The sequence below is a fragment of the Aulonocara sp. 'chitande type north' Nkhata Bay genome, linkage group LG5 (assembly GCF_057382095.1).
Source record: "Aulonocara sp. 'chitande type north' Nkhata Bay isolate Kocher_YH1m ecotype deep benthic linkage group LG5, A_spYH_male_GT1.1, whole genome shotgun sequence".
Taxonomy (NCBI): Eukaryota; Metazoa; Chordata; class Actinopteri; order Cichliformes; family Cichlidae; genus Aulonocara; species Aulonocara sp. 'chitande type north' Nkhata Bay.
Genome location: NC_141348.1, coordinates 26,734,644 through 26,760,579, shown reverse-complemented (window position 1 = coordinate 26,760,579; position 25,936 = coordinate 26,734,644). Strand labels below are relative to the sequence as shown.

At 39.6% G+C, this 25,936-nt stretch overlaps 1 protein-coding gene across 13 annotated transcripts in view; it reads right to left on the bottom strand.

Moving 5' to 3' along the window:
- Positions 1–25,936, bottom strand: part of atp2b2 (ATPase plasma membrane Ca2+ transporting 2) — a 126,265-nt gene that overhangs the window by 51,027 nt on the left and 49,302 nt on the right. For 4 of the 13 annotated variants that reach the window (XM_086292615.1, XM_086292617.1, XM_086292614.1 and 1 more), the window contains exon 1: positions 19,239–20,382. In XM_086292615.1, coding sequence (XP_086148741.1) covers positions 19,239–19,437 — 199 coding nt within the window. In that variant the 5' untranslated portion in view covers positions 19,438–20,382. Of the gene's footprint in view, positions 1–19,238; positions 20,384–25,936 lie in introns of those variants that run through there. The other 9 variants (XM_086292608.1, XM_086292606.1, XM_086292612.1 and 6 more) reach the window with 3 other exon arrangements.

Here is a 25,936-nt window from a genome sequence, read left to right as displayed (position 1 = left end):
ACACACACACACACACACACACACACACACACACACACACACACACACACACACACACACACACACACACGCACACGCACGCACACACAAAGATAAACGCTGCTTATAAATACATATTTACATGAACCCTTTCTATCTTTTAAAAAAAGTCAATTTCTGCTGATACTGCAGTGATATATGTTTTTTAAAATAAATATGATAAAACAATGGATGCATATACTAATCCTAGCATTCACTTAGATGATATCTGACCTGTTATGTATTAGGCAAAATTCCTTGTGGCATTACTTTGGTTTAAAATGACCTTTAACCTTGTTAAAACTTTAAACTACATTCTCCTTAAATGCCCTTGAAATGCAAGCTACACTGTAATCAATCTCCCCAGTCATTAAATACTCAGTGTTTCCTGGAAAAGCCTCTGCTTAGTTATCTTTCATTCCCGGATCACTGATTACAATACTGCTTACAGAAAAACATCTATTTGGCCTTTTATGAAATATTGCTTGCCATGTAAATGCTGTCAGTCTACCCAACTAACTGCTCGGGCAGTGGAGGCAGTTTAAACTGTGGTGACACACAAATGAGTCACAACTTTCTCAGAAAGGATCAAGGCTGATTGCAAAGGAGTCTTTGTGTGACCATTCATTACCAAGTAATGAAACTCAAACACAACAAGCTATAATGTCAACAGCATGCAAAGAACATGAACGAATGGCAAAAAACCCTCAAGGTATTTAAATCAAATGTCAAACAGTTCTCTGTTTTTATTAAAGTCATTGATGGTTTCATTTCATTGTCATTTTTCCGCTGCCTTCATAACTTCAGTAGCCCTTCTGTCTCCATCACCCCAACACTACTCCACCTCACTGTACCAAACACGGAGGTTTGTCTACAAAGCACTAAAGTGTGTTACCTCTAAGACTGTAAAGCCCTTCTTCCTCTGCTATTTTCCAATTCCACTGCTATTTAAAGAGTCATTAGCTCGTAGCTATGCCAAACGTAAGCAGTTCCCGTTTAACAGCTGATATCTTTATATAACCTCTATGTGCTGTGTTTGATCATGTGTCTGCTTTTTCTTCATTTACTTGTTAAACAAACATGTTTTCATTTTTACAATGTTTTTTATTTGTTATTCCTCTTCTGTTTCCTTCTGTAATACTGTCCGAACTATTTTGTGTGTAAAGTGCTACACAAATAAATTCAGATTCAGAAGACTTTATTTATCCCTGAGGGGCAATTGATAGACTGACCTTGCCGACCGCACATACAATACAAAAACATCACATTGGGGAGACAGGTCAGACTAGGTAGCTGGCCGGTCAGCCGCATGAGCAGCGACCCGGAACCGGACTTTATTGTAGACATAAAGTCACTTTATGTCTACAATACTGATGGAATAGTGGGATAAGATAACTAAACAGTATTGTTTAAATATCCTTTGGGAAAGAAAAGGGAAATTTCATTAATATACCAACAATAAATCCTTTTTTCGTTGTTTTTTTCCCACTTCGATAAACGTTTGGATTATTTTATTACTCGTGGAAAAGACTGCATCGCAGGCTATCAGTAATGACTTTTCTTGGTATTCTGGTTCAGGGCTAAGATAAGCTGTCCAAACTTCTGTAACCTAAGAGAGATTTCGGCTCCAAAAACATTTTTAGCTCATTGTGATCAGAAAACTTTTTAAGCAGTTTTTTAGTTCCCAGTGAGGATTATTAGCAATGCATCAATTCTACCTTTCCCCGGCGACTCTTCTCGTATACTAAATGCCTGGCAATATATTTATCAGTCAAAAGCAGCAAGACCTGAGATCAAAATCCACACTGGCAAATGGCACCGGCCTAACATCCGAATTCCAAATGACAAGGGACAGGAAAAGGAACTGTAAAAAAACAAAAACAAAAAAACCCCTGCATGAAACGAAATTAGATTTTTTTTTGCACTCAGAGGGAATATGATGGTATATTTTAACAGTTGCCCTTTTTTTGTCAGCAACTAAAAATAGATCTCCATGGAAACACTATGCATCCCACTCGTTGAGTGGAAATACCCGCAACTCTCAACCTCAGAGAAAGTGTGAATAAGTAAGTGGGTGTCAGTTTTTGTGCGCTTCGTATGTGTGTTTTGTGTTAAAGTGAACGCATGCCTGCGTATTTGTGTGTGCGCAGACCGAAATAACGAGATGACCTCTAAATGTCCTTGAAAAGTATGCTCGTCAGCGTTGTGCGGGAAACAAAGGGTGTTTTTTTAAAAATACACATAGTGAGCTGAAGGTCGTTTTTTGAGGTGTTTCAGCAGGTCCCTTCACACCCCCCCCCCCCCCCCTTTACACTTGTCTGCCTCAACTTTTTTTCCCTCTTTCACTGTGCGCTAAAGTGTCCAAAACAAGTTGCCATGGCAACACAATTCGATGGTGATGATGATGATGATGATGATGCTGATCCCCCCCCCCCCCGCCACCCCCCCAAAAAGCAAATCAATAGCTTCAACATTTATTTTCAGCTTTCACCATTTTGAAAGGGAAATAGAGTGTGGTGGTGGTGGTGGTGGTGGTGGGGGGGGGGGGGGGGGGGGCTGTTGAGGTGTGACTCACAGAGCACAAGAGCAAGAGAACAAGAAGAACAGAGAGATGGGGACTAGGCTGGATGTGGAGTAACTCTATGAATAATAACCCATCAGTGGATAAAATGTGGATAATTATCATGCTCTTATTAGAAGAGGGATTGATGGAGAAATGTGTCACAGTGTCCTTGAGAATGACCTCCATAATAATGACATCATTTTATGCCATAAAGGAGTAGAGGTTTGTTACTGTGTGTGCAAAGGCAGAATAAAGGCAACATGGATAAAATGGGCAGGTATAAAATACTGTAAGAAAACACTATGACATGTAAAAGATACGGTATAAATGATGCATTGTGGCTGCAGAGAGGATGTGAGACAGACAAAGGTAGGAATGTAAGATTCAGAGAATATTAGATAAGGACACATTACTACAAGAAAAGGAAGAAAAATATATGTAACAAGCAAAAAAAAGAAACACCTTTGTGTCCTCCAATAATCATTTAGAATGACTTTTTACTTTTCCTTGCTTTTACGCTATATCTTTAATTCTTTACATTTATTCACGCATCTGTATTAAAATACTCTGAGAGCTACTCGAAAAATCTCTTGTATGCTTAATATATTTCATATACTTGGCCAATAAAGTTGACTGTGAATCAGTTAGTCTGTGTGTAAACACTGATGCAAATGGTTCATGGCTTAGTGATATTGTTTAATATATAGTATATTTAATCAAAGTTCAGTTTCCAAGGCGATGCATTTTCTCACAGCACACATGCTGCCAAGCTGTTTTCTTTTTTGATGAAAATAAAGTTCAGAGAGTCCTGCAAAAAATAAATAAACAAATAAATAAAATACATGTGAGGAGATAGAAGTAAGCAAAAGCCTGAATTAGATCTGCTGACCCATGTCTCACATGCTGCTCCCCAACTGTGTCTGCTTGCAGCAAAGAGGACACTCTGCCATTCACCACAAACAGTGCTTAAAGCGTGTCTGATACTTTTGCTGTATGCATGCATGCCCATACATGTTTAAGCTGATGGGGTTTTTTAAATACTGTTTTCATTCTCTGCAGATGCTGATCGCCAGTATCCACATATAGTAAGAGAATATGTGCCATCACGTCTTTTAAACATGGTATGACTGAATATTTGGGGTTGCCAACAGTGTCTTTGATGGACATGAGTGTACTCTAGTTTAAGGAGTTGTTTTGTCTTAGATTTATAGACTATTTAATCAGTGCTTGGGTGCACAGATTCTCTAGGGACTCCACAGTGTGTCAAGATTCAGAGTGAAGAGGCCATGGCAGGAGGCTTGTTCTCCACGCACCACATATGCAATCTTCCAGTTTTGCTCACAGACCAGATTATAATCAGACATATTTTCAGAAGCCAGAGATGCAAGGAAACATAATGCTCTGTGTGTAAGCATGAATGAAAATTCTTTCATTTCATGAGGATTCAAGGTCACACAAACACTAATATGTGAGTACATGCACATGCACAAGCATACATTTATCTTTCCTTCTCCTATGGTCAGCCCCAGCTAAAAGCTAATAGGCTGGAAACTGAAACTATGCAAAACCATGGTTTTTGCATAATAAGTGCACAATAGTGCTGTCCAGAAGTTCAGAGCCACCTCTTATTTCTTTATATTTTGCTCTCAAAAAGCCAGATTTTCTTGGAATTTGTTTAAAGTGGTCTTGAGCAATAGTTACTCAGGCTTTCTGCAGGGCTTTTACCAATTTCTTTGCAAACTAACCTTTTTCTCATTATTTTTCAGGTCGGTCCATACAGCTGGCTATTTTCAGACTAATCCTTTTTGTTTGTTGGGCCACTTAACACTGACCTGTAACTCACTCAAGCATTAAAAAAGGCACTTAACTGAAGGGGTGAAGCAGTATTGTGTCCACATATAACAGATAAACATAAAAAGTACAACCTTTAAATCATATCTTTATATATTATATCTGCTTTTGTTTAATTTTCAATAACAACAAAGAAAATACTGACATATGAAAAACATCTGTCCCTTCAGTTTATCCATCTTACTGTTTACTCTTCAGAAATAGTCTTGGTGGAAAGTTGGCTGTCAAGGAGCCATTGTTAAGGAAAGGAGAAAAAAGCTGAGGTATGCCAAATTGCACAAGAACTGGACTGAAAATCTGTGGCAACAGGTCTTCTTTGTTCCAGATTACTAATCCAAATTTAAAACTTCAAGATCAAATTATAATCAGAATGGAGGAGGTCAGGAGAGAGGTCCAGTAAGTGTCTGCAGCCATCTGTAAAACACAATGTAGGCTTTGTTGAGATCAGTGGTCTTGGGGATCTTGTCAAACGTGAACAAGGAAAAGTCTTCAACATTTTGATCCACTGTTCATTTTTCAGCGTGAAAATTATCCCGAACAATGGACTAAAAGCGTACCTCAATAGAAAAACACACAATGAAGTGCTATTGGTCATGGACTGGCCTCCTCAGAGCCCAGACCTAGACATTATTGAAGTAGTCTGAAATCATCTTGACAGATCATCTTCAAAACACAAGCCTGTCAACAACCAAAGAAGAGCTTTCAAGCCAGAAGTACTATTCCTGAAGACTACTTAAAGAAAGGACAAGCCTGACTAAGAAAGTTCAGGCTGTGGTGAAGACTAAAGGTGGCCATACCAAATACTGACTTTCAGGGTAGTTAGAAACCTACAAACTCTTTTTTGCCTTATATATTGTATTTCCATTTATGTTTGCACAGTTCTATACATATATGATAGATATAGAGTTAGTAGCTTGTTAGCTTAGCTTAGCATGACTAACACAAAAATAGAGGGTAAAGGCTAAACTGGCTCAGTCCAAATGCAACTAAATCCACCTAACAGTGCCTCTAAAAGTCAGTAATTAAGATATGAAAAAATACAACATTTCAACATTTTATTAGTCGGGTTATTACTGGGCCTGGTTGCCATGCAACTAATGGACAACTCAGCTAAGTTACTGTGGGGGGGTTTTCTCCAAATGTCAAATCATTAGTCTTAGACATCTACACGTCCACGTCTTACACAGCCGAGGTGATTTTTTTTTACTTAGCTACTACAAGCTCACATACAAGCTCACTAGAAACGCAATTTTCACCTGGTCTTAAAAGTTTTTATTACAAAGACAAATAAAATGCTAAGTCTTTACTTAGTCCCCGGTGTTACATAAATTGCTAATAACTAAAAGGCTCAAATGGCAGAGCAGTGTGTTCCACCAACCACAATTAAATGTATGTTGCAATGCCGAAAATAAAATATTCACTAATGTGTGACCGTGTGTGCATGTGTGTGTGCGCATGAGAGTCTGTGGGGGCAGCTGTACAAGTGGGTGAGTTTTGCTGTCAGGCACTGTGCTCTATGAGTCTGACTCATGCGAGAAATGGCAGAGTGGAGTGAGACAACGCAGCTCACAGCTCGCGCTCTCTTACAAACACATACATACACAAAAACACGCACACCAGGCACTCTGCAGGATAACTGATAATTACTTATCATTCGTACTTTGCAGCATATATCAGCGTAAATGTTGGAAGGAAAATGTGTAGTGACAATTGAATGAACATGGAACCAAAAATACAGGCTCAAAAACATAAATAAAGCATTGAATATTTAATTTAAAGCTTTGAGCCAGTATACACAGCTCCATAATGATACTTTTGTGCAGAGCTTTTTCAAAAGAATGACAAGAAAATCAATCATGAAGTATTTCTCTCTACTGAAGTGACAGATGCTCATATCACAGAATTTGAATGCCCAGAGGTTTAATTTACACCTCTTCGAAAATCTTTTTGGAGGCCTGAAAAGTAGCACATTGAGAGCAAATGTAGGGGTGGGGGGTGGGGAGCAGGCTCCTTGTGACTCATAAGCAGTTCATATGGCTCCTTTCAAAATTCATTACACGGTTATTTATTCTGTGAAAATGATGCACATGGGCGAGGTCCACACCACAAACGGGGGCGTACATTAGGGCTGCACGATTCATCATATTAAGATCTCTGCGCAATCTCATTCTTAACAATTCTGCTGTGTTTGCATCTAATGGACAGAGATGCTGCATTGAACCTAGCTTTCAAAATATTTTCAGAATTAAACAGAAAAAAAGTTTGAAATTGTGGAAACTTATCTTAAAATGAATCCACCGAAAGTGAAAAAACAGAAGAAAAATACAAGTGCCTGACTGAATTTATTAGTCAACAGTGTATCTGTTCCACCACCTGAAAGTACTGTAAAGTTAGCTGGCTCCAGTGCCCTGCATGTGGACACAACATTAATGAGACATCTGTTTACAGCCTGTGTGTGTGTGTGTGTGTGTGTGTGTGTGTGTGTGTGTGTGTGTGTGTGTGTGTGTGTGTATGTGTGTGTGTGTGTGTGTGTGTGTTTGCATTGTAAGGGAAAATGAGACCTTGCCAGCATGTTTAGACACTACTACTTAGTGATAAGGGCAAAGTGTAATGAGGTCAGTAACTTCATCCTGTAATTCCAGACCGTTCAACCATTTATTCAGTCAATCAATCCACCATGTAGCTCTCATTCTTCTTCGCTCATCCAGTTAACACAAATTTACTGAGTTTTTTCTTTTTATTTATTTATGTTTTTTTGAAAGTCAGTCATTCATGAAATGTTATTGCTACTGTATTCTTTGTACCTTATAGACGATCAAATAAATAAAAGCTGTAGGTGTCTACTTACGGTAACCCCCCCCCCCCCCCCCCCCCAAAAGAAAAAAACAAAACAAAAAAAAACCTCTCTGACTTTTTTTTCCATCTGTTTCTCACTTTCTCCTTTACACATGCATACATGCATGGAAGAAACACATCTGTTGCCTACTCCACTCTTGTATGACCAGGCTGTGAATGCAGTTATGTATGAGCTGCTGTATTCATAATAGCAGAAATATAAGTGCATTTTGATTATGTAAAACATGCATGAGCTTTTAAAATGGTGTAACAGGATATATTGAAAATTGAAAGAGAAAAAAATGCATACAAAGTAAGTGATGCTTACTCTTGTTTTCAAAGAATACAATAGTAAGCAGTAAGACAATTTAAAGACTATTTTAAACTAAACTCAAAGAATTTAGTTTAAAATAGTCTTGACGTCTCTAATTTTGTCACCCGGGCTTTTCCAACATTTCTAACTGCACACATACACAGTGCATGCACGCCCACACAAATCCACAATCCTTCCCCCCTGGGAGTGAAAAGAGAGAGCATCCAGGGCCAAGAGGCTGAAAGGGAGAGTGACAGTGGTCTATCTGCTGTCTCCCATCTGGGTGTCAGTCTCTGGTTTCGCCCAGGGGCTCAGATAAGCTCCGGACACAATAGGGACAGCTATTAAAATTCAAACTACCAGAGAGAGTCATGAAATAGTCATAACAGGTAAGGGAAATCAACACACTCTAATGCCCCCTTTATCATCTGTCTGTTTGAAAGCGCAGGGAAGAAACAGAGTTTGGGTTTCTGATCATTGGGTGCAGGAAATTGGACTAGAAAGCCAAAACAATGCTTTAAAATGCTAAGCTATAATCTATTCATCCATCCATCCTCTAAATATCTTATCTATCTAGGGTCACAGGAGGCTGGAGCCAATCCCACCTTACACCCCCCCCCTCCCCCCAGACATATCACTAGTCACTTTCTCACTAGTGACATGTACAGGGGACGGGGGGTACAAAACAAACACAGCGCCAACACAAGGAGAGACAACGCTCCCATATCCAAACCTACAGCTTATACATGTCTATACATAGGGAGGAAACCAGAGCACTCGAAGGAAGACACAGGGAGAACATCTGAACTGCACACATAGAAATGGCCCAGTGAAATAAATTAAAAAAAAAATGCTGACTGTGCATCACTATTCAATGACCTTTATTAAACGAAGCCATCTGCTTTATATATGTAATTATTTCTTTTTACCATTAAAATTTTTTTTTTTTAAATATATATATAAAATATATATATATATATATATATATATATATATATATATATATATATATATATATTTATTTATTTATTTATTTATTTATTTATTTATTTATTTTTTTTTTTTCTTTTCAAAAAATGTTTGAATTTGTATTTTCAACTTTGGTATCTATATAAGCTATATAAGCCCAGAAGTTCAAACCTGGGGCCTGTTTACTGCAGTTTTACCGCACAAATAGATACACCTGCTGTTGTGCTTCTAACTTAACCTGTGATGTAGAGATACTGACTGAACACTGCAGCACTTGAAGTACATATAACACATAATAAAAGTCTTTAATGTGCTACGAGTGCTGCTGAATCTTTATCCTCTGCACCTTGGCAGTTGTGTCAGAAGCCTCTGCTTTGCTTCTGCAGTGAAATAAATACTGGTAAAATATTTGTCACAGAGAAAAAGGCAAACTAAACTCCTTGAACCAGCTTTTCTGTGTGGAGTTCGCATGTTCTCTCTGTGCCTGCGTGGGTTTTCTCCAGGTGTTCAGGCTTCCTCCCACGGTCCAAACACATGCATAATTTGGTGATTCTAAATTGTAGGTGTAGGTGTGGATGTGAGCGTGAACATTTGTTTCTGTGTAAGCTCTGTAGTGGACTGGCAAACTGTCCAGGGTGTAACCTGCCTTTTACAGCTCGGAGAGTCTCCAGCAACACCTGCAACAACGGCTAGATAAGTGGATTTACTGAAAGGATTTTCAATAAATTCTTTAAGTTATAAAATCTCCTAAATAGTTTCAAATATCATTAAAGTCTCCAAGAGTTTATAGGGATGCATTCAATAAGGTTTTGTAAAAATTTGAAAATAGGCAAGATTAAGCTTTTGCTTGCTTTATGATCATGGGTATGGCACAGACAGATACATTTTAAAGGTCCAGAAAAGCTTATTTCTATCTCCTTGTTTGTGCTTGTCTTTTCTGATGTGACAGGCTTGTTATACAGTTTTCAACTACTGGTAAACTCAAAGCTCAGAGACAGCTGCTCTGTGCCCTTGAGCAAGGCAGGGCTGGATCTGGTTCAAGACTATCTGTTTATGTGCCCTTGAGAAGGAAATGCTGTCTGTCTGTTTGGCAGCAGTGGTAACACCCTTATTCTGCCCCACAGCGGGAGAAAAGAGAGGAGAGAGGTCAGCTCAGGAAAAAAGCTGACATGGAGAGAAACAAGCCGGTTATACACCCGGACTCTGCATATCCAGCTAAAAGCACTGCCGTGCCTGTCAACTCCCTATCCAGATACTTCTGACTTCCAGCATTTCAGATTTAAGACATTTCAGCAGACAAGTACTGCATGTAGATATACAACAGCAACCTAGGACAAAGATCTAAATACTTCTACAAAGCCAGACTTAATAGGCGTAATAGCTCTAAGCAAACACAATAAATTATTTTTCAAATAAAGATATGATCCAATATAAGGTTATATCCATAAGAGAGGGCACCTAAGTTTGTTCTAAATTGATTTCCAAGTAAAAGTTTATTAAGCACATGTCCTGTTTTTTTTATTAGCACTGGATTAGCTTACAGTCACTTTTTGGATTCTAAAAAGAAATTTTACATCTTCAACCATGTTTACTGTGCCAATCTGTACACTATACTATAAACTCACACAGACAGACATACTGTATACTGTCATGAGTCAGCACCAGGCTCCATGGGAACAGGCCAGTAGAGTCTGGTTTTTGGCAGCTGTCCTCTTAATTCAGTCAGGCATCTCTTGGGACATGCCCAGCATCTGTGTGTGTATCTTTCTGACATTCCCTCTAAAGCTGTGATTTCATCAGAGAGTTGCACACATATGCAACAAGGGGATATATATATATATATATATATATATATACTTTAAATATATACATATTGCTGCGCATTATAAGACCACAACCATATTTGAATCAAACCCAATGCAGGAACATGAGTGTAATCTTGCCTCTTTGCACATGATTCAGCTACCCTTTATTCAATGCTCATGAGTCAGACTGTACCCATCTTTTAAGTGGCCCTTCATTTTGGCTATACCTTTCACAGTAGTCATCATGTTGACTAAAATCTGTCCAGACACACAAATATAAAAACCTGTCAAACTCACCAAAACCATTTCTGTTGTAGTTCCTGCAGGAGGTGCGTCACCATGAAAACAAACACAGACTCACCTCGCTGACATGGCTGGTAATATCTTCAAACCAAAATGAGCACATTTGTTATGCAGGAAGTCAATAATAAAGTATACAGTTAATGTATACATTGGAGGCCACTCTCTTACATAACAAATCCCTGTAGCTGAGGTTGTACTTCTCTAGGAACAGCGATAAAAGCCTAAGTCTAAGCTTCTGAGAAATGATTGCACTTCCCAGTGCAGTGGAAAGATTCACCAGCCATTATTATTGTTCCCTAACATCTGTTAGTCCTTTTTTATTACACCGAATTAAAAAAAGTTTGCACTAGTTTTGTAATAAGGCATGCAAATGGTTTATTAGCTCTCACTACCAATTTTTCTAATCTTTTATCAAAGTTTAATTGGAATCATTTAGGTTGCTAGGGTGAACCTTTATGGGTTTCTCTTTTATATCAAGCCATCAAAGCTTTTATATCTCTAGGTTTGATGGCATGTGAGGTAGCTGACTTCTCGTGTTTCAGTACGCTATCAAGCTTTCAGATTCAAGTGTCAGTGCAGCTGAAAGGTTATTTTTTTTTCCTGATTTCACATTCCTGACAGTCTAGGATCATTTAAAAGCACTTTGTCATCTTTTAATAACTGGATTTATGCATGATATCGTGCTTTATATAGTGTAATTTTACTGTCATCTGGTCACTATTTCACAACAGCTGAGCAAAAGGGGAAAAAACGTGCAAAAATACAAGAAAAAGACATCAGAGAGACTTTTGTTTGTGGGTGCACTGTAGCAAGCCCATGTTGTTTTCTTATGATTACTGCTTATCACTAATTTGCAAAGAATTGACGAATTATTGATGAGCCTTTATTGAAAACAGACTTTTTTTCATGACATCCGAAGTATTACATGAACCACTCATTAGGGCACCAGTGTAAATCTTCTTAATACCGCATATAGAGTGGTACTGCAGTGACTGACTGCTGTGCCAGATTACTGCTTCAGTCTGCCTCAAGGTCACTGCTACTACACTGCAGAACACCTGTGTGAGTAGTGGTGTACATGTCTACGTGTGCGTGTCTGCCCACAGTGTGGTTTTGCTTTCTCACAGAGCAAAATGGCTGTGTATCATTTATAATCTGTCCTCTGAGAGCCATCTCTCTCTCTCCCTTCTTCGCTGCCTCCAATTTCATTCCGTCTCTCTTTTTTTTCCCCTACCTCTTCCAGCCCTTTTACAGAGTCACTAGGGGAGGAGGGAGCAAGAGGAGGGCAGATACAAGAGGAGCAGAGGAGGAGCAGAGCAGGAGAAATTGTCCTTATTAAAGAGACGGCAGCGCCATGTGAGAGATCCCTTGTGGGACAGAGATTAAATAGACTGCGTCAGAGGGGAACGTGCTCATGGTGCTGCGACTGGAGGACGTGATTAGTATGAACATCGGGGATGGAGAGATGGAGGGAGGGTGGAAAAGAAAGGGGGTGAGGAGGAAAGGTGTGATGAGGGACAAATAGATGAGAAAAATGGAGGTTACGATCAGAAGAGGAGAATGAGCAGAAATGTCAGAATGCACACTGAAATGTGAAGAGAACACAAGCAGGGAGGAAAACAAAGAGAATATGGGAGTGAATGCATTAGAATGAGGACTAAAGACGATGAAATGGGAGAACAGGTGGTGTGTTTCAACTGAACTCTGCAGTCCCAGAAGGGAAAGAGAGAGGAGAGGTGAAGAAAAAGAGGAAGTGAGAAAAGCAGATGACAAATGAGGGGAGAAAACACTCTCCTGGGCAATGTATAGAATTTATAAAGCCCTCATTACAGTAACAGTACAGAACATTGGGACTAAAGTGTGTAGAGTTGCATGATTAGAAGCAGTAACAGCAGTACAGCATAGTACAAAAAGAAACCAGCGGTTCCTGTGTGACTGTTTTCAGGGGATGATGGTCTCAGCAGTGGAAACACATTAAGCTGATATTTTGAACAGAAGCAAATCAGACAGTTTGTAATGAAGTCATAAACTGTATATAAAAGATGGAATCTCTCGGTTGGTGAAATCATATTTTAAAGCCTCGAGCTAAGCAGTTTGGCTGCTGTCATCTTGGGTTTTCAAACTGCACAATGAGAGGATCTGACTGAGCGTATTCTTGTACTGTAGCCAAACATATGCCAAATGTTAAGCCCACCCTTAGGCATACCCTGTGTTTTGACTCGACAGGAGACCATCATTTACAAAAAAGATTAATCATGTTGTATTTAATACGACATGAAACTAGTGATTGAAACCATAAACTAATCAGTTAAGTGTTCACAGGGGTATAATTCAACCCCTACTGGCCATTAGAAAGAATGCAGATTTCAAGCATGTTCACCTGCATTTGATTTGAAGGCCACCATATGGCGATAGCTGTGGTTGCAAAAATACTTCCAGCCCTGTAGAAATCTACGGAAAAATATAAATGGCTACCTTTTATGGTTATTCTTAACCACTGATTTTAGAACATACTGAATAAAAAAAAGGATATTTTTATATCTGGATCAACATGGCAAAAGCAAAAAGGCTCATCTCGAAGTTTCAAAAAAGGACTTCAAAAACCAGAAGCTGACATCATGGTAACTATGTCCATCGCTAAAGTAAAGCAAGGACAGATATGAAGGACAACAACACTAAAGAAAAAAACAGAATGGGAATAAGCATCAAACTCAAAAAATTCTCAGTTTAAATCAACAACAGAAAACAGGGTGGAAATATAATCATGCTGGTTACGCTAAACATGCAATTTTTATGTCCTTTTGCCATTTATTTATTTATATTATTTATATAATGTTTAATAACTTACCATCTAAATAAGTGTACAGAGTTGTTTGAAAATGTGGAATGTGGATTTTCCTCTACAAGGATTTTGATGCTGTGTAAACCTAATTCTAACTTGTGTCTTTGTGTGAGGAGGCAATCCAAATCTGGTTTCAAATTACATTCTGATGAATAAGCTCAGTTTTCACTTTAGAGATGGAACTGTTTACTCAAGAACCAAGTTTTCCCATGAGAAGTGCAGGCAACGTGCATGATGTGCCATCTGGTTATGCGCCGCTGGTATTACTGCCACACAAGGCCATGCAGGAGCAGTCCCCTTCTTGGATCTGTGTTCACTCAGTTACAGTCATGTGTGTTACTCATCAAAGCCTACTATGCTCTGTGGTTTATGAAAGCCAATCTGCTTAAAATGAAATTTAGTCTTTTTTTATATCAATAAAAAGTAAATTTTATATTATGTGAAAATATTTTACTAGGTTAGAGACAGACAAGTTTAAAAATTTGGAGCTACTTTCATAGCATTATTGCATTGTTGCTAACTTAGTAAAAGAAGTGAGAATGGAAGACAGAGATGATGAAGGTTATAGATTTAGAGCAAGTCTATTTAGGCTACGCTGTACACTGGCCCACTGGGATACCAGCGACCGACCAGTACACTGAAATAGAAATGGGAGCAGAGGAAAGAAAAGAGAAGAGGGGGGAGAGGTAAGGTGTGGTGATAGATAGGGATGGGAGACAGAGATAAAGGGCAGCTGGGGGGGGGGGGGGGGGGGGTTGATTAGGAGGAAGCTTGGTGGAAGTAGGAAGGACAAATAAAGACAAAGGCAGGTAAAAAGTAAGACAACGTAAGCGAGAAGATATCCATGGCATGGTTGCAAAGTGAGAGCAAATCATTTTACCAGTTCTAAAAAGGTCAGTTCAATATGTTGAGGTCTGCAGGTTTTTTTCTTGCAGACAGATAACAGTTTAGCACAGAGGGTGGGGAAAACAGCCAGCCAGCGTGATGCACAATCATCAAATATCCCTCTTGTTTGCCACTTGCAATTTCTTCCCAGCTTCTTCCCATACTTTTTTAAGTGCACAGACCTCTACATTTGACCTAAATTAAAGATCCCATTTGGTTACGCAAATTCTGTTCTAACAATTGAACTGAAAAATGCCACCCTCACACCTGAAAAACTTGACATTGTGTGTATAAAATGAACCAGATTAGCTTTTTTCAAACCCATGCAAGCTTGAAATAGTCCTATTAACTTTTTGTAGAGTGAAGAAGAGGCAAAAAAGTGGTGGATAGTAGACATGAGGTCGTGGTATTAAAATGATCAAGCTGTGAGCATAATCCTGTTAGATACACAATTGCAGTGTAGTTAAGTTTTGTAGCTAATTAGTTAGGACTCAAAAACAGGTGTGAAACGGTCTATGTAGTTCTAGAAGTTGTGTCCAAGCAGAGGTTGAGAGTTGTAGGTAACAGTGATAAATAAATGAGGCACGGCAAAGAAAAGCATTTTAAAGGAAAGGTGTGAGTTTGAAGAAATGAAATTTAATTATTCAGACTCAGAGAGGCTAGAACAGGTTGTGTGAAAAAGAAAATCAGAATTTTACTATTATTGTTGCATCTTCAAAGTTTCTCATGTATTAATTAGTATTTATTGCTTAATTTAATGTAAATTACCACTGTAGTTTTGCAATGTAGAAAAACTGTCTATAAAATGTGGGCTCTAATCCCATCTATATTTACAACTGCTTCCCTGCAAATGTTTGCCTAAGTATCCTATACCCTCGTTCTCAGCATCAAAAACCATCAATGCTTTGAGCACTTCTCTATCATCCAGACCCTCGAGGAACGGCTGAGCTCTCTCTGTTGATTTCTCGTTCCTCCCGAGGAGGATTACTGATGTGTTGCAGCTCTCTACTGTGTCTTATGAAACCAGCAAGTCAACTCGCACGAAAAACACCTTTTCCTTTTGTCTTCCGAAAATCAGGTCATATGCTGGTCGGCCGCATGCCATATCTTCTCAGAAACTAAGCTGTAGCCTGACAGCGCATCCGACCCCTGAATGACTAATGTCATTCACCTGCTGGCTGCCTGAGAGAAACGTTAGCTCTTCACTCCTACACTCACCTTCTTGGTAACTACATCCTGGGTAAAGGTACTGAACCTCTGAAGGCTAAGAACTGGAGAACCCAGAAATTTTAAATTTAAGTGTATTTCAGTGCAGTGTATTTCCCAGAAATATAACTATTGTATGTGCTGATTTTATAGCGATTGTATGAATAATGTACATCTGGTGGTTTGACTGCAGAACTGGGTTACTGCTGAAGAGTTGCTGTAGGTTAAATGACGTGTCCACCAGTTTGGTAGATCTGTTTTGCATAAAAATTATAGCTACAAATTCAAAGCATACTATGACTGTAATATTTTTAACACTCAAATTTTACTAATGAACTGACTCCAGATCAGCATACACGCTGTTGTGTTGTTGCTCTTGACTGTCTGATTCTTGAGTACTGGGCTGGTTTTTGAGCTTGATTGACTGGTTTCAGCTGGTTTTGTTACACAGACCTGAAGACCTGGGAATTTGCTTCCAAATACAGGATGAATCATCATAGAAACAATGTAACACGAGGGTCTCTTATGATCTAACACAGCCCCATGGGACACATTCATAGTACACAACACACATGACGGCAAGCCTTATAAAATAACTTGAAAGAGCTACCAGGATCATCTTTCTAATATAATATAATGTATTTTCTAATATACAATTGCACCACCCACCCACTCAGTTTAAATTTAGTCACTGATCCTGTCAAAGAAAACAATTAATTTATCAAAAGTAATTAAGCCTAACCAGGCACCAGGGAGAAGACAGCCTGCTTGTTAGCAATAGAGCTCAGACCCTAACTGAAAAAATGACTTGTTAAATGGACTGACCAATTAAAAATCTTCAATAAATAAATATGGTATATCCTAAAATATACGTGATAGTGTGTCTATAGTGTAGTGGTTGACACATATGCCTGACAAATGAAAGATCCCTGGAGACACAAATCCCATGGGGGTCTGTGTCAGGAAGGGTATATACTGTAAAAATCTGCCAAATAAAATATTCGGACTTACCTGCTGTGGTGACCCCTAAAAGCAGCTAAAAGTAGTAATAAATAAATATGATACGGGTAAACCTCCTTGAGCTGAAGTAAATCCACTAAATGGTACATACTGTATGGTGAATTAATAATTAATGGTGCACACATTCGATGTGATGTACTATTTTAAGTAATGCAGTCAGTATGTGACTCATATATATTGTTAACTGCACCACAAAGATGTATTTTTTTTCCACTTCTTTTATCTATTTTATTGTAAAAACTGGGTATATCAAGCAGAAAGCAGTATATTTTGAAGGACCGTGGAGTTCTACATTTGAAGGCGATAATCTAATGCCAGACGTTTTGGGTGATTTAATGTGAGACCTTCATAGGTTTTAAATGAGATGCATTTGTAATTATTCCTTGAGCAGATTAATTTGCTTTTGTCTAATGTTTTAAGGTAATTAAGTATGGGTGTAGACAACAGTATGTTAATGATTACAAGTCCCCTCTTTTTATTACATTAGCTTAAAATTTTTTGTGTGTTATTGCACATTGGCAGGCTGTGATCCTGGGTTAGTATTTAGTTGACTGATAAAATGTAATATTCAATCATGTAATCATGATCCTCGTGAGAATGGGAAAATGAATTTATAATTTTATGTCTGGTATGATAATTTTATTGCTAGCTCAAATTCAATTTATTTGAGTATCACTGTAACACTGCAGGCATTGTTTCTGCTCATATTGCGAATATGGTGATGAGCAGTAGTCACCACAATTAGATATTCAGCACAAGGCTAAAGAAGTGGCACTATAATATAAACTGAAGCGTAACCTTTTAATAGTGAGTATTTTACAGCATTACTGGTTCTTCTCTAGTTAGGGAATTTTATCCAAATGTGAGGGCATGTTTTCCTGAAAAGCTCACTCGCAATTTTATGCGTGTTACAGCGGTGTTTTGAGCATATTGTGGCTTCCGTACTATAATAATTTCTTCTGGGTCAAGACCCTCCTACTCTTGCTTTTCCACAGTATTAAAGATTTTCAATTCCCCGAGCATCTCTCCATCCCCCCAATCCTCAAGGGGCAACACTGTCCATAAAGTTATTTCGTATTTCTTTGCTTTCTACCAAGGTGGACCTACTGACGTTCTGCATGTCTCTACTGTCTCTTGAGAAAACAGTCGTATCCACCAACAGTCTTCTCTCCTATCTGAAGGAAAACAGGTCATTCACCAAGCAACTCAATGCCAACTGTTCTTGGAAACCAAGCTGTAGCCCGACAGTCCATTGAGCCCCTGAATGACTCGTGCCATTCACCAGCTGGCTGCCTAAAGGAAATGCTAGCTCTTCACCTCCCAGTCAGCCACTACATCACGGGTGTAGGTATACATCAAGGAACCAGGCTTCTGAGAAAACTGAAGGGTAAGAATCAGTGTTCTATCTGATTCTGTGTTCAGTTTTGTTTTAATCCATCTCTTTAAAAATATTTATTCACTATTTATTTAACCGTGCAATAATAATAAAAGAATTATTTTTAAAGTTTCCCTAAATTTATCTAGTTTGCTCTTATAGCCAGTGGGCGTAACCATGAGTTGACCTAGAAATGGTCTGACAGAAATGAGACGATCAGGAAACACAATCTTCTTTGGGTGTCAGCCTATAACGTTACAGGCTACCTCTGATGTCACACTGGTGACACTACAGGAATACTGATCAATTATCCCAATGTCTGGGGAGGTAGATGATTTAAGTACTGTGATAAATATTCAATACGCTGGTGTAGCTATTCGAGAGGCCAATTTTTCTGCTTGTGGGGATTATGCAACCCCCCAAAAAAGCAAGTTATGCGTAGAAATAGAATAACTAGACGTGTATATATTTAAATGAATGATTTATGATGACAAAGCTATGTTAGGTATGTATTAAAAAAACTGCTTTAAGTGATTGGGCTGGAAGAAATACAACCACCATTATGGATTTTTGCATCATGTTCTTAAATGAAAATCTGTAAGAGCAAACATGCTACGCACGCTAGGGTAAAACCATAGAGGCACATCTGCATGTAAATTCTTACTGTTTTATTTTTTAATTAAAAATAAGAAGTAGGAAACAGATTAGGATTTGGATATTTTTATGCCATTTCTCTCATGCCCAAGAACCGCAGCACATCCCACATGGCCAAAATCTCTACCGTGTTGCTCCAGCGACCTGCTCCTTCAGGCTATAGCCAATTGGTTGAAAAAGAGAATGACAAGGGAGGGTGGGATGCTTTTGCAGGGGAGGGGGGAGTAAGGGGGGGCTAAATTGTCCACAGAGATTTCTGTGCATACTGAACAGAAATTTTCATTAGTCCCCTCAAACGGGACTCCCTCCCATGTGTACTTTGCTGATGTTGTGTTTATGCATTTCTCCAGGTGCTTTACAAGGTTGCTGCATGTCTGTGATTTTATCAGTGATTTTGGTATCAAAGAAGCAGGTTATCCATTCAGAAGGTTATGGTAATCCATAAAATTAAAAAATAAAATACAGAACAGATACTGGAAATCTGCAGTCTGCATAGGAGGACATATTCTTCGAGAAATGGTCTTTGGTACAATAAGTACCACTGCATCCATTTTCACATTCACAACCACGCACATGCATAAATAAGCGCGGTAACTCACCTTCTGTGGGTGAGGTTTTCAGTCGTTTGCACAGTCCTTCTACTCCCCCGGAGTCCTCCTGGAGCTTGACCACCGCCTCTGTTCCACGCAGCTCCATCAACGAGCGCAGCTCCATGAGCGAGCAGCCAAAGGCTGCTGCATGGTTGCCCTCATTTCTTTGGTTCTTGGCGTAAAAATCGCTGTTGGACATGTCTCCCATGATGTCAGCTAGTTAAGTCAGTTAGATTAGTGTTTCTTATTGCTTATAGATCAAACAAAAGCTTTCACAAGAGAGCTCAGTCTCTTCCAAGAAAAAAAAAATCCAAAATAGGTGTGAATGAGGCAACAGCAACAAAATGAGAAAAAAAAATCTCTTCAAAGAAAAGTAAGCAGATACAGGGATTAAAAAGCGGAAAAAATCCGTGGGGATAAATTGATGAGCAGCTTCTCTGTTTCAGGAAAGACAGATTTCAGCAGACAAAAAACCATCAGAGAAGAAAAAGAAGAAGAGAAGAGAGAGCAGCAGAGGAGAGGAAGAGGAGGGGATGAAAAAACACAAGTGGGGAGCATCCAGGTAAGCACTGGACAGCCCCAGTGGTCAGGTCCTGAGAAGGGCAGTGATGGTAGATGCAAGTCCTGTCAGGCTCACCACGGCTGCAGTCCAGACCCGCTCCATGTGTGGCTTCCCATTGCTGCTATTCTGCTGTTGCCTCCGCTGCCTCTCTGTCTCTACATGGTGGTCTCCCCCATCACTGCTATGGAGAAAGAGAGGAAGAGAGAGGGGTGGGGGGTGAATTCAGGAGACGAATTCAAGGAGGACAGAAGGTGAGGGAGGAGCAGGGAGAGGCACAGAAAGAGAGCACAGGGATGAGCGTTGCGTTCTCAGGGCAGGGGTGAATGCAGCGGTAGATGGTGCACGGCTGAAGGACAGCCTCTCCTGGCTGCTGCAGTAACTGTTCCTCTGCTGTCTCTATCTACTGCTGATGCTGCTGCTGGTGCCGCTAACCTCATTCTGAGGACACACTAACTGACAGAAAAAGAGAGAGAGAGAGAGCGAGAGAGAGCGAGAGGGAGAGGATATGAAAACGAGGGAGAGAGGAGAATGCTCCTTTCTGGTGCAGAGCGGAGAGGAGTTGTGCGCGGGCGGGAGGCTGGGGCTGCTCTGACGACAAAGCGGAGAGGCAGAACGTAGCTCTGCGCTGTCATGGGAGGATAGGCTGAGCTGTGAAGCTGCTGCTGCTGCTGCTGCTATCTCACCACTCGTTCTTCCTCATACTACAGTATATGACCTTTTCTATGCAGTCACTCTGCCTCAGTGACACACTCCTCTCCACCTGTTGTCTTATAATGCTTTGCAGCAATGAACTGAATCAATGTCTCCACCTCTTTCGCCTCTCTCTTTGCATTTACATTTAAAAGCAATGACGACTGTAATCACTAAATAAGAGTTAACAGACATCTGGTGATCTTAAGTACCAGGGCTTGGAATAAACATCCACACGAGGTTAAAATTTCACCCAGACTGCTCATGTAGTTCATTTTCTGCTTGTTTGCTTATGTTTTCTTTTATTGTATTACATAAACCAAAAAGCAACAATTTGCATGATATGTTGACAACAGATATATACAGAATCCTTACACCTTATAATTTAAGTGACTTAATCAGTACCATCGGTGACCCAGCATGCCACATGCTGATCGCATCCAGACTAGATTAATCTAGAAACTCCTCAGGATGGGAGTCAGGGCATTTGCTCTCATCTGGGCTGCTAATTATCTGTTAAAGCATCCCTGTTTTATTCAGCTAGGGACCTCCTGGCTTGAAGTGGCTAGTAAAATACACATGTAACAAGAGAATCTCTGTTCACTCTAATTCCAGGATGACTTTGACTCATGCTACATACAGAAAGTCTCCAAAGACTCTATGTGGTAGCATGTACCCTTTCTAACAATCCTTTAATCCTCATAGGTGACGAGGTAAGAATTCAGCATTACAAATACTTGGGTACGTTTCATAAGTAGACTGGATGGGTGGACGAACACTGGTGCTGTTGACATAAAGGGGAGGAACGGACGTTTTTCTCTGAGGAAGCCCAGATCTTTCGCTCTGTGCAACAAGATGCTGGGTACCAATCTGTGGCTACAAGTACCATCTGTGGTCTGCAGGGGAACAGCATCAGTGCCAGAGATGTCAGCAGGATCAATAAACTCATTCGCAAAGGCAGAACTACCATTGGTCAAAACCTGGAGACGGGGAGTCAGGAGGTTACGGAAGAAACTGCTCTATATCATGCACGACCCATTCGACAACATTCATCACAGACAGAAAAAGGAGGAGCCTGAAACAGACACATTCAGCTTTGCTGCCATAAATGTTTTAAGAAGTTATTTTTACCTTTCATGTTAACACTGTCATGGTACTGGGTCGTGTGGCCTAGTGTTTGAGTTTTTATGTTTCTTTTTCATTTATTTGTGTTCCAGTTTAGCTCATCTAGTTAGTTTCTAGATTGCTGTTTAGTCCTTTGTCTCTTAGTTCCTTTTGTCACCCTCCCCTATACTAAGTCTCCCTGGTGCGTCTATCTGTCATGTTTCATGTCTGTGTGGTTCTTGTTGTCAAGTTAATGTCATGTCTACATCTCCATGTTTCCTGTTTTATTTTGGAGTCTACCGTGCCTTTGTCATTGTATTTAGTTTCACTTCCCCTGTCCCGTCATTATTTTCATGTCAGTCAGCTGCTTTCCCCATGTGTTCACCTCCTGTGTTTTTAAGTCCTCTGTTTCCTGTATCTCATTGTCAGGTCGTCTGTTATTCCCACCACAGTCTTAGCCATAGTGTTTTGTAGGTTTTTCTCATAGTTTTCACTGTGTTTCAAAGTAGCCTTAGTTTACACAGTGTTCATAGTTGTTCTCAGTTCTTTCTTAAGTTTCATTGTTTTCTTGTTCTTTGCTGCCACCATCCAAATAAAAGATCGCTTTTTGTTCAACCACCAACTCCTCTTTCCAGTGTCTGCATCTGGGTCCTGCTCCTCAACACAATCGGCGCACCCCTCCATGACAAACATTGCACATTCCCTCTGTGTAAAACTAACAACAGACACACTGTGTACCTTTTGCTATACTATCTGAACACCCTGTTTTTCTTACATATATAATTTGCTGCCTTTTTGCATAACTGTTCTCACTGATCTTTTTCTCATTAGTGTTACTGATTTAAATGTATATATTGTGTATATGCTAATTAGATGTTCTGTGTCTTGTTCTGAAGTGCAAATTTTGCTCTTTATTTTATTGTAAGTGTTTATCTGTTGATTATGGTGGAGTAACATCTATCTATCTATTATTGATGTTTTTATTCAAAGTCAACCACTGCCTCACAGCTGCCCTTTATCACCACCCACCCACTCAGGGGGGGACCTGGAATCAAAGCACCATTTTGTATTTGGTTGAATGCTGCAATGACTATACTGTCTATCCATCATCTGTACTGCACAACATCAATACTGCAAAAAAATTTCTGTCTGAGGGCCCTCAGAGACACTTGGCTTATTCAGATAATATAATCACACCGAAAAGCACAGTCAGCCCCCCAAAAAAAAACTAATAGCGTGGCTGGTCAATATCTTGTCAGTCCATCCCACAAATTATGAGGCCACACACAGTATTCTTTTTATTTAAGGCGATAAGAGTTCACCTTTTTACTAAGCAACAAATTTGTACATGTAAAAGGCCAATGGAGCAAATCTGTGCTATAAATTGTCATTAATGAGGTGTATCCATAGTGATTTCAGTGAACAAGAAACAGCTAAAACACATTCCCAGCGATCGCTGCTGAGACTTTAAGTGCAACCTGTAACTAAGAAGTAACAGAGCTACTTTTTTACTTGTATGCTTTATGATGTCATTGAATATGCCCTGTTTGTCCCTATTTATAAGTCAGCCACAGACAGGACATTATGACATTTGTCTGCACATTTGTTCCTGTTTGGAAGCAGCCATGGGAATAAACTACTAGGGATATACCTGCTTAAACTGGCCAGACTAACACAGTGAGCAAGGTGTACATTCAAGTGTGATGATAGGACTAGTCACACAATGACACAACAGTGTGCTTGGAAACAGCAGGACACGACCTTGTCACAGAATGGTGTTGAGAGACCCTGCCAACATGTGAATATGCATCTGTGGGATGGATGCACTGTGTAACTCCACAGGCTCCAGCGCTGCATGCTAATGAGCTCCAGCTGTTTTTGAAGTTATAGAGTTAGACGGCAATGGCAAAGCCACTCGGACATTACGACTCAACAAATGTGTTCACCCTTTTAGTAAAGCTGATTACAGAAAGTGATTCCAACTCAGAAAAATGTTCTGTTTTTAACAACCAGCATATTAATTACATTTGTGATGAACAGTGTTTGATGGTTTCTTGATTTGGTGAACTTGAAAGACTGGATGTTCCTTTCTGTTTTTTCTCAAACTTTTTATACTGCGCCCCTACCCCTCGCCTGCCCCTCAGGTCCAATCAATGTTGGCGTTACTGTGTGCGTGCCAAGGCAGACATCTGCGCCTGCAAGATCCTCCAAAACTGTCAGATGAAAGTAAACAAATGCTCTCCCAGAATGTGTGTGTGTGTGTGTGTGTGTGTGTGTGTGTGGTTGAATGAGAACAGAAACGACATCACAGGTAATTCTCTTTTGCACCAGATGGACCACCTGCAAAAGACAGGGACATGGCCACTATCACTTTTATGCTGGTAGACCTGCACTGTAACAAAGATTATCATGCCCTGCAAGTTTATATTTATCAGCAAATCAGTCAGTAAGCCAAAGTGATAATCAGATGAGACAAATGGAAACAAACTAGGCTGTGCATCCTGTAGACTGTGAAACTGCAAATCTGAACTGGCAAAGCACAGACTGTTCCGGGGTTTACCAGCATACCCAATAACAATTAAGAAAAACTGATCATTAGATCAAAAGACCTGACTTGAGTATTGATCATTAGTAGGGATGCAACAATCCCACATTTGTATCAGATATCAGAAGAGTCCTGATCCAAAAGGTTGGATCAGACATTGATGACAACTTGTCGATCTACAGTATGGGCTGATCTTTCAGTTCAGGTCTATGTTCTTATGTATTTAATTTACCAGCATCTGAGGCTTAGCTAACATAGCTGAAATAGGTGCAGTTTGGAGACCAACAGCTTTTCTCTGTATGTTTGAACAAGTTTTATTATTTAACTGCAAAGTGTGTTAACTGTGCGTTCAAGTGATGGAAAAGCTCCAATGAGGGGAGTGCTTAAGCTTCTCTTTCCAGCTCGCTTTCTGGCTCACTTTCCCTAATGCATGGTCAGAGAGGAAAAAGTAGTGTTGTTTTCACACTTATTGGGAAGATTTCATTTAACTTGCAACTATAAATGACTGCAGTATGCAGACGGCTAATGACTTCATTTGAGCTGAAGTGAGATGAGTGCAGATAAACAAACTGTTAAAGTAATAAATTTTTTCTTGCCTCTTCTTTAATTTTACTGATACATATCAATTCAGGAAATGTTCTTTTTTGGACGGGATTTTTTGCTAGATTTTATTTAGCAAATTTAGCAATGTTTAAGTCAATCCTGATGGAAACGTACACATGAACTAATGTTTCACAGCCTCACAGTGAGAAATTGCTCTCCTGCTTTCAGCTACTAACTTTAGGGGTCGCCAAATTGGATCATCTGCCTCCAACGCCCTGTCCCTAGCTTCCTCTTCTGTAACACTAGCCCTCTGCTTCTTCTTCACTATATCCATGAATCTTCTGTGTGGTCTTCCCCTTTTCACCCTCCCATATATCCTCTATCTCTCCTCTGCACACGCCCAAACTGTCTCAGTCTTACCTCTCTAACTCCAAATCGCTCAGCCTGAATTGTCCCTCTGATGTACTCACTTCTAATCCCGTCCATCCATGCCACTCGAAACAAAAATATTAACATATTTAACTTTGCCACCTCCAGCTCAGCCTTCTGTCTTTTTCTCAGCGTCACCCTCTCCAAACCATGCATCATAGCAGGTCTCACTAACATCTTGTAAACCATCTCTTTTGACTCCTGTTGCTACCCTTCTGTCACAAATACAGCTTATTTATTTAACACTGGTATCAGATGGGTACTCAAGGTATCAATATTCTATCATTGATGAAAAAAGTTGAATGGGTGCATTCCCTAATCACAGAGATAAAAGGGGATAAAACACTGCTTAATCTATCCATAATAAGATTTAAACTACATATTGATTGGTCTGAAACTAGTTTAAAGACATTTTTTAGGAATGAGTTGCCAAAGAAAACTGGAAAATCAACAAGTTGCTAAAATCTAATCCAAACTAGAGCTTGATTCCAGATTGGCTTGCAGGATGAAGCGCAACGTGACTAATATACTGCAGAATGTCAGTGCAGCTCATTTAACAACATCTGTTTATTACGGACCACGTGAAGCTTTGTATTTCAAGCTTCATGTTGTCACATTGCTGCTGGTGATGGTGGTGTTATACTCTGCTGGTGTGCAGTTGGCTATCTTTAAATTATAGTCACATGCAAGAGTGGGAGATAAGATGAGAGGAAGGGAGAGAGAAAAAAGGAACCCGGAGACAGCCAAGGGAGGAAAGTTGAAAGATGGAGGAAGGCATAGATGAAAGGAAGAGTTTGAATGAGTGATACATAATCATGAAATAAAGAGGGGAAA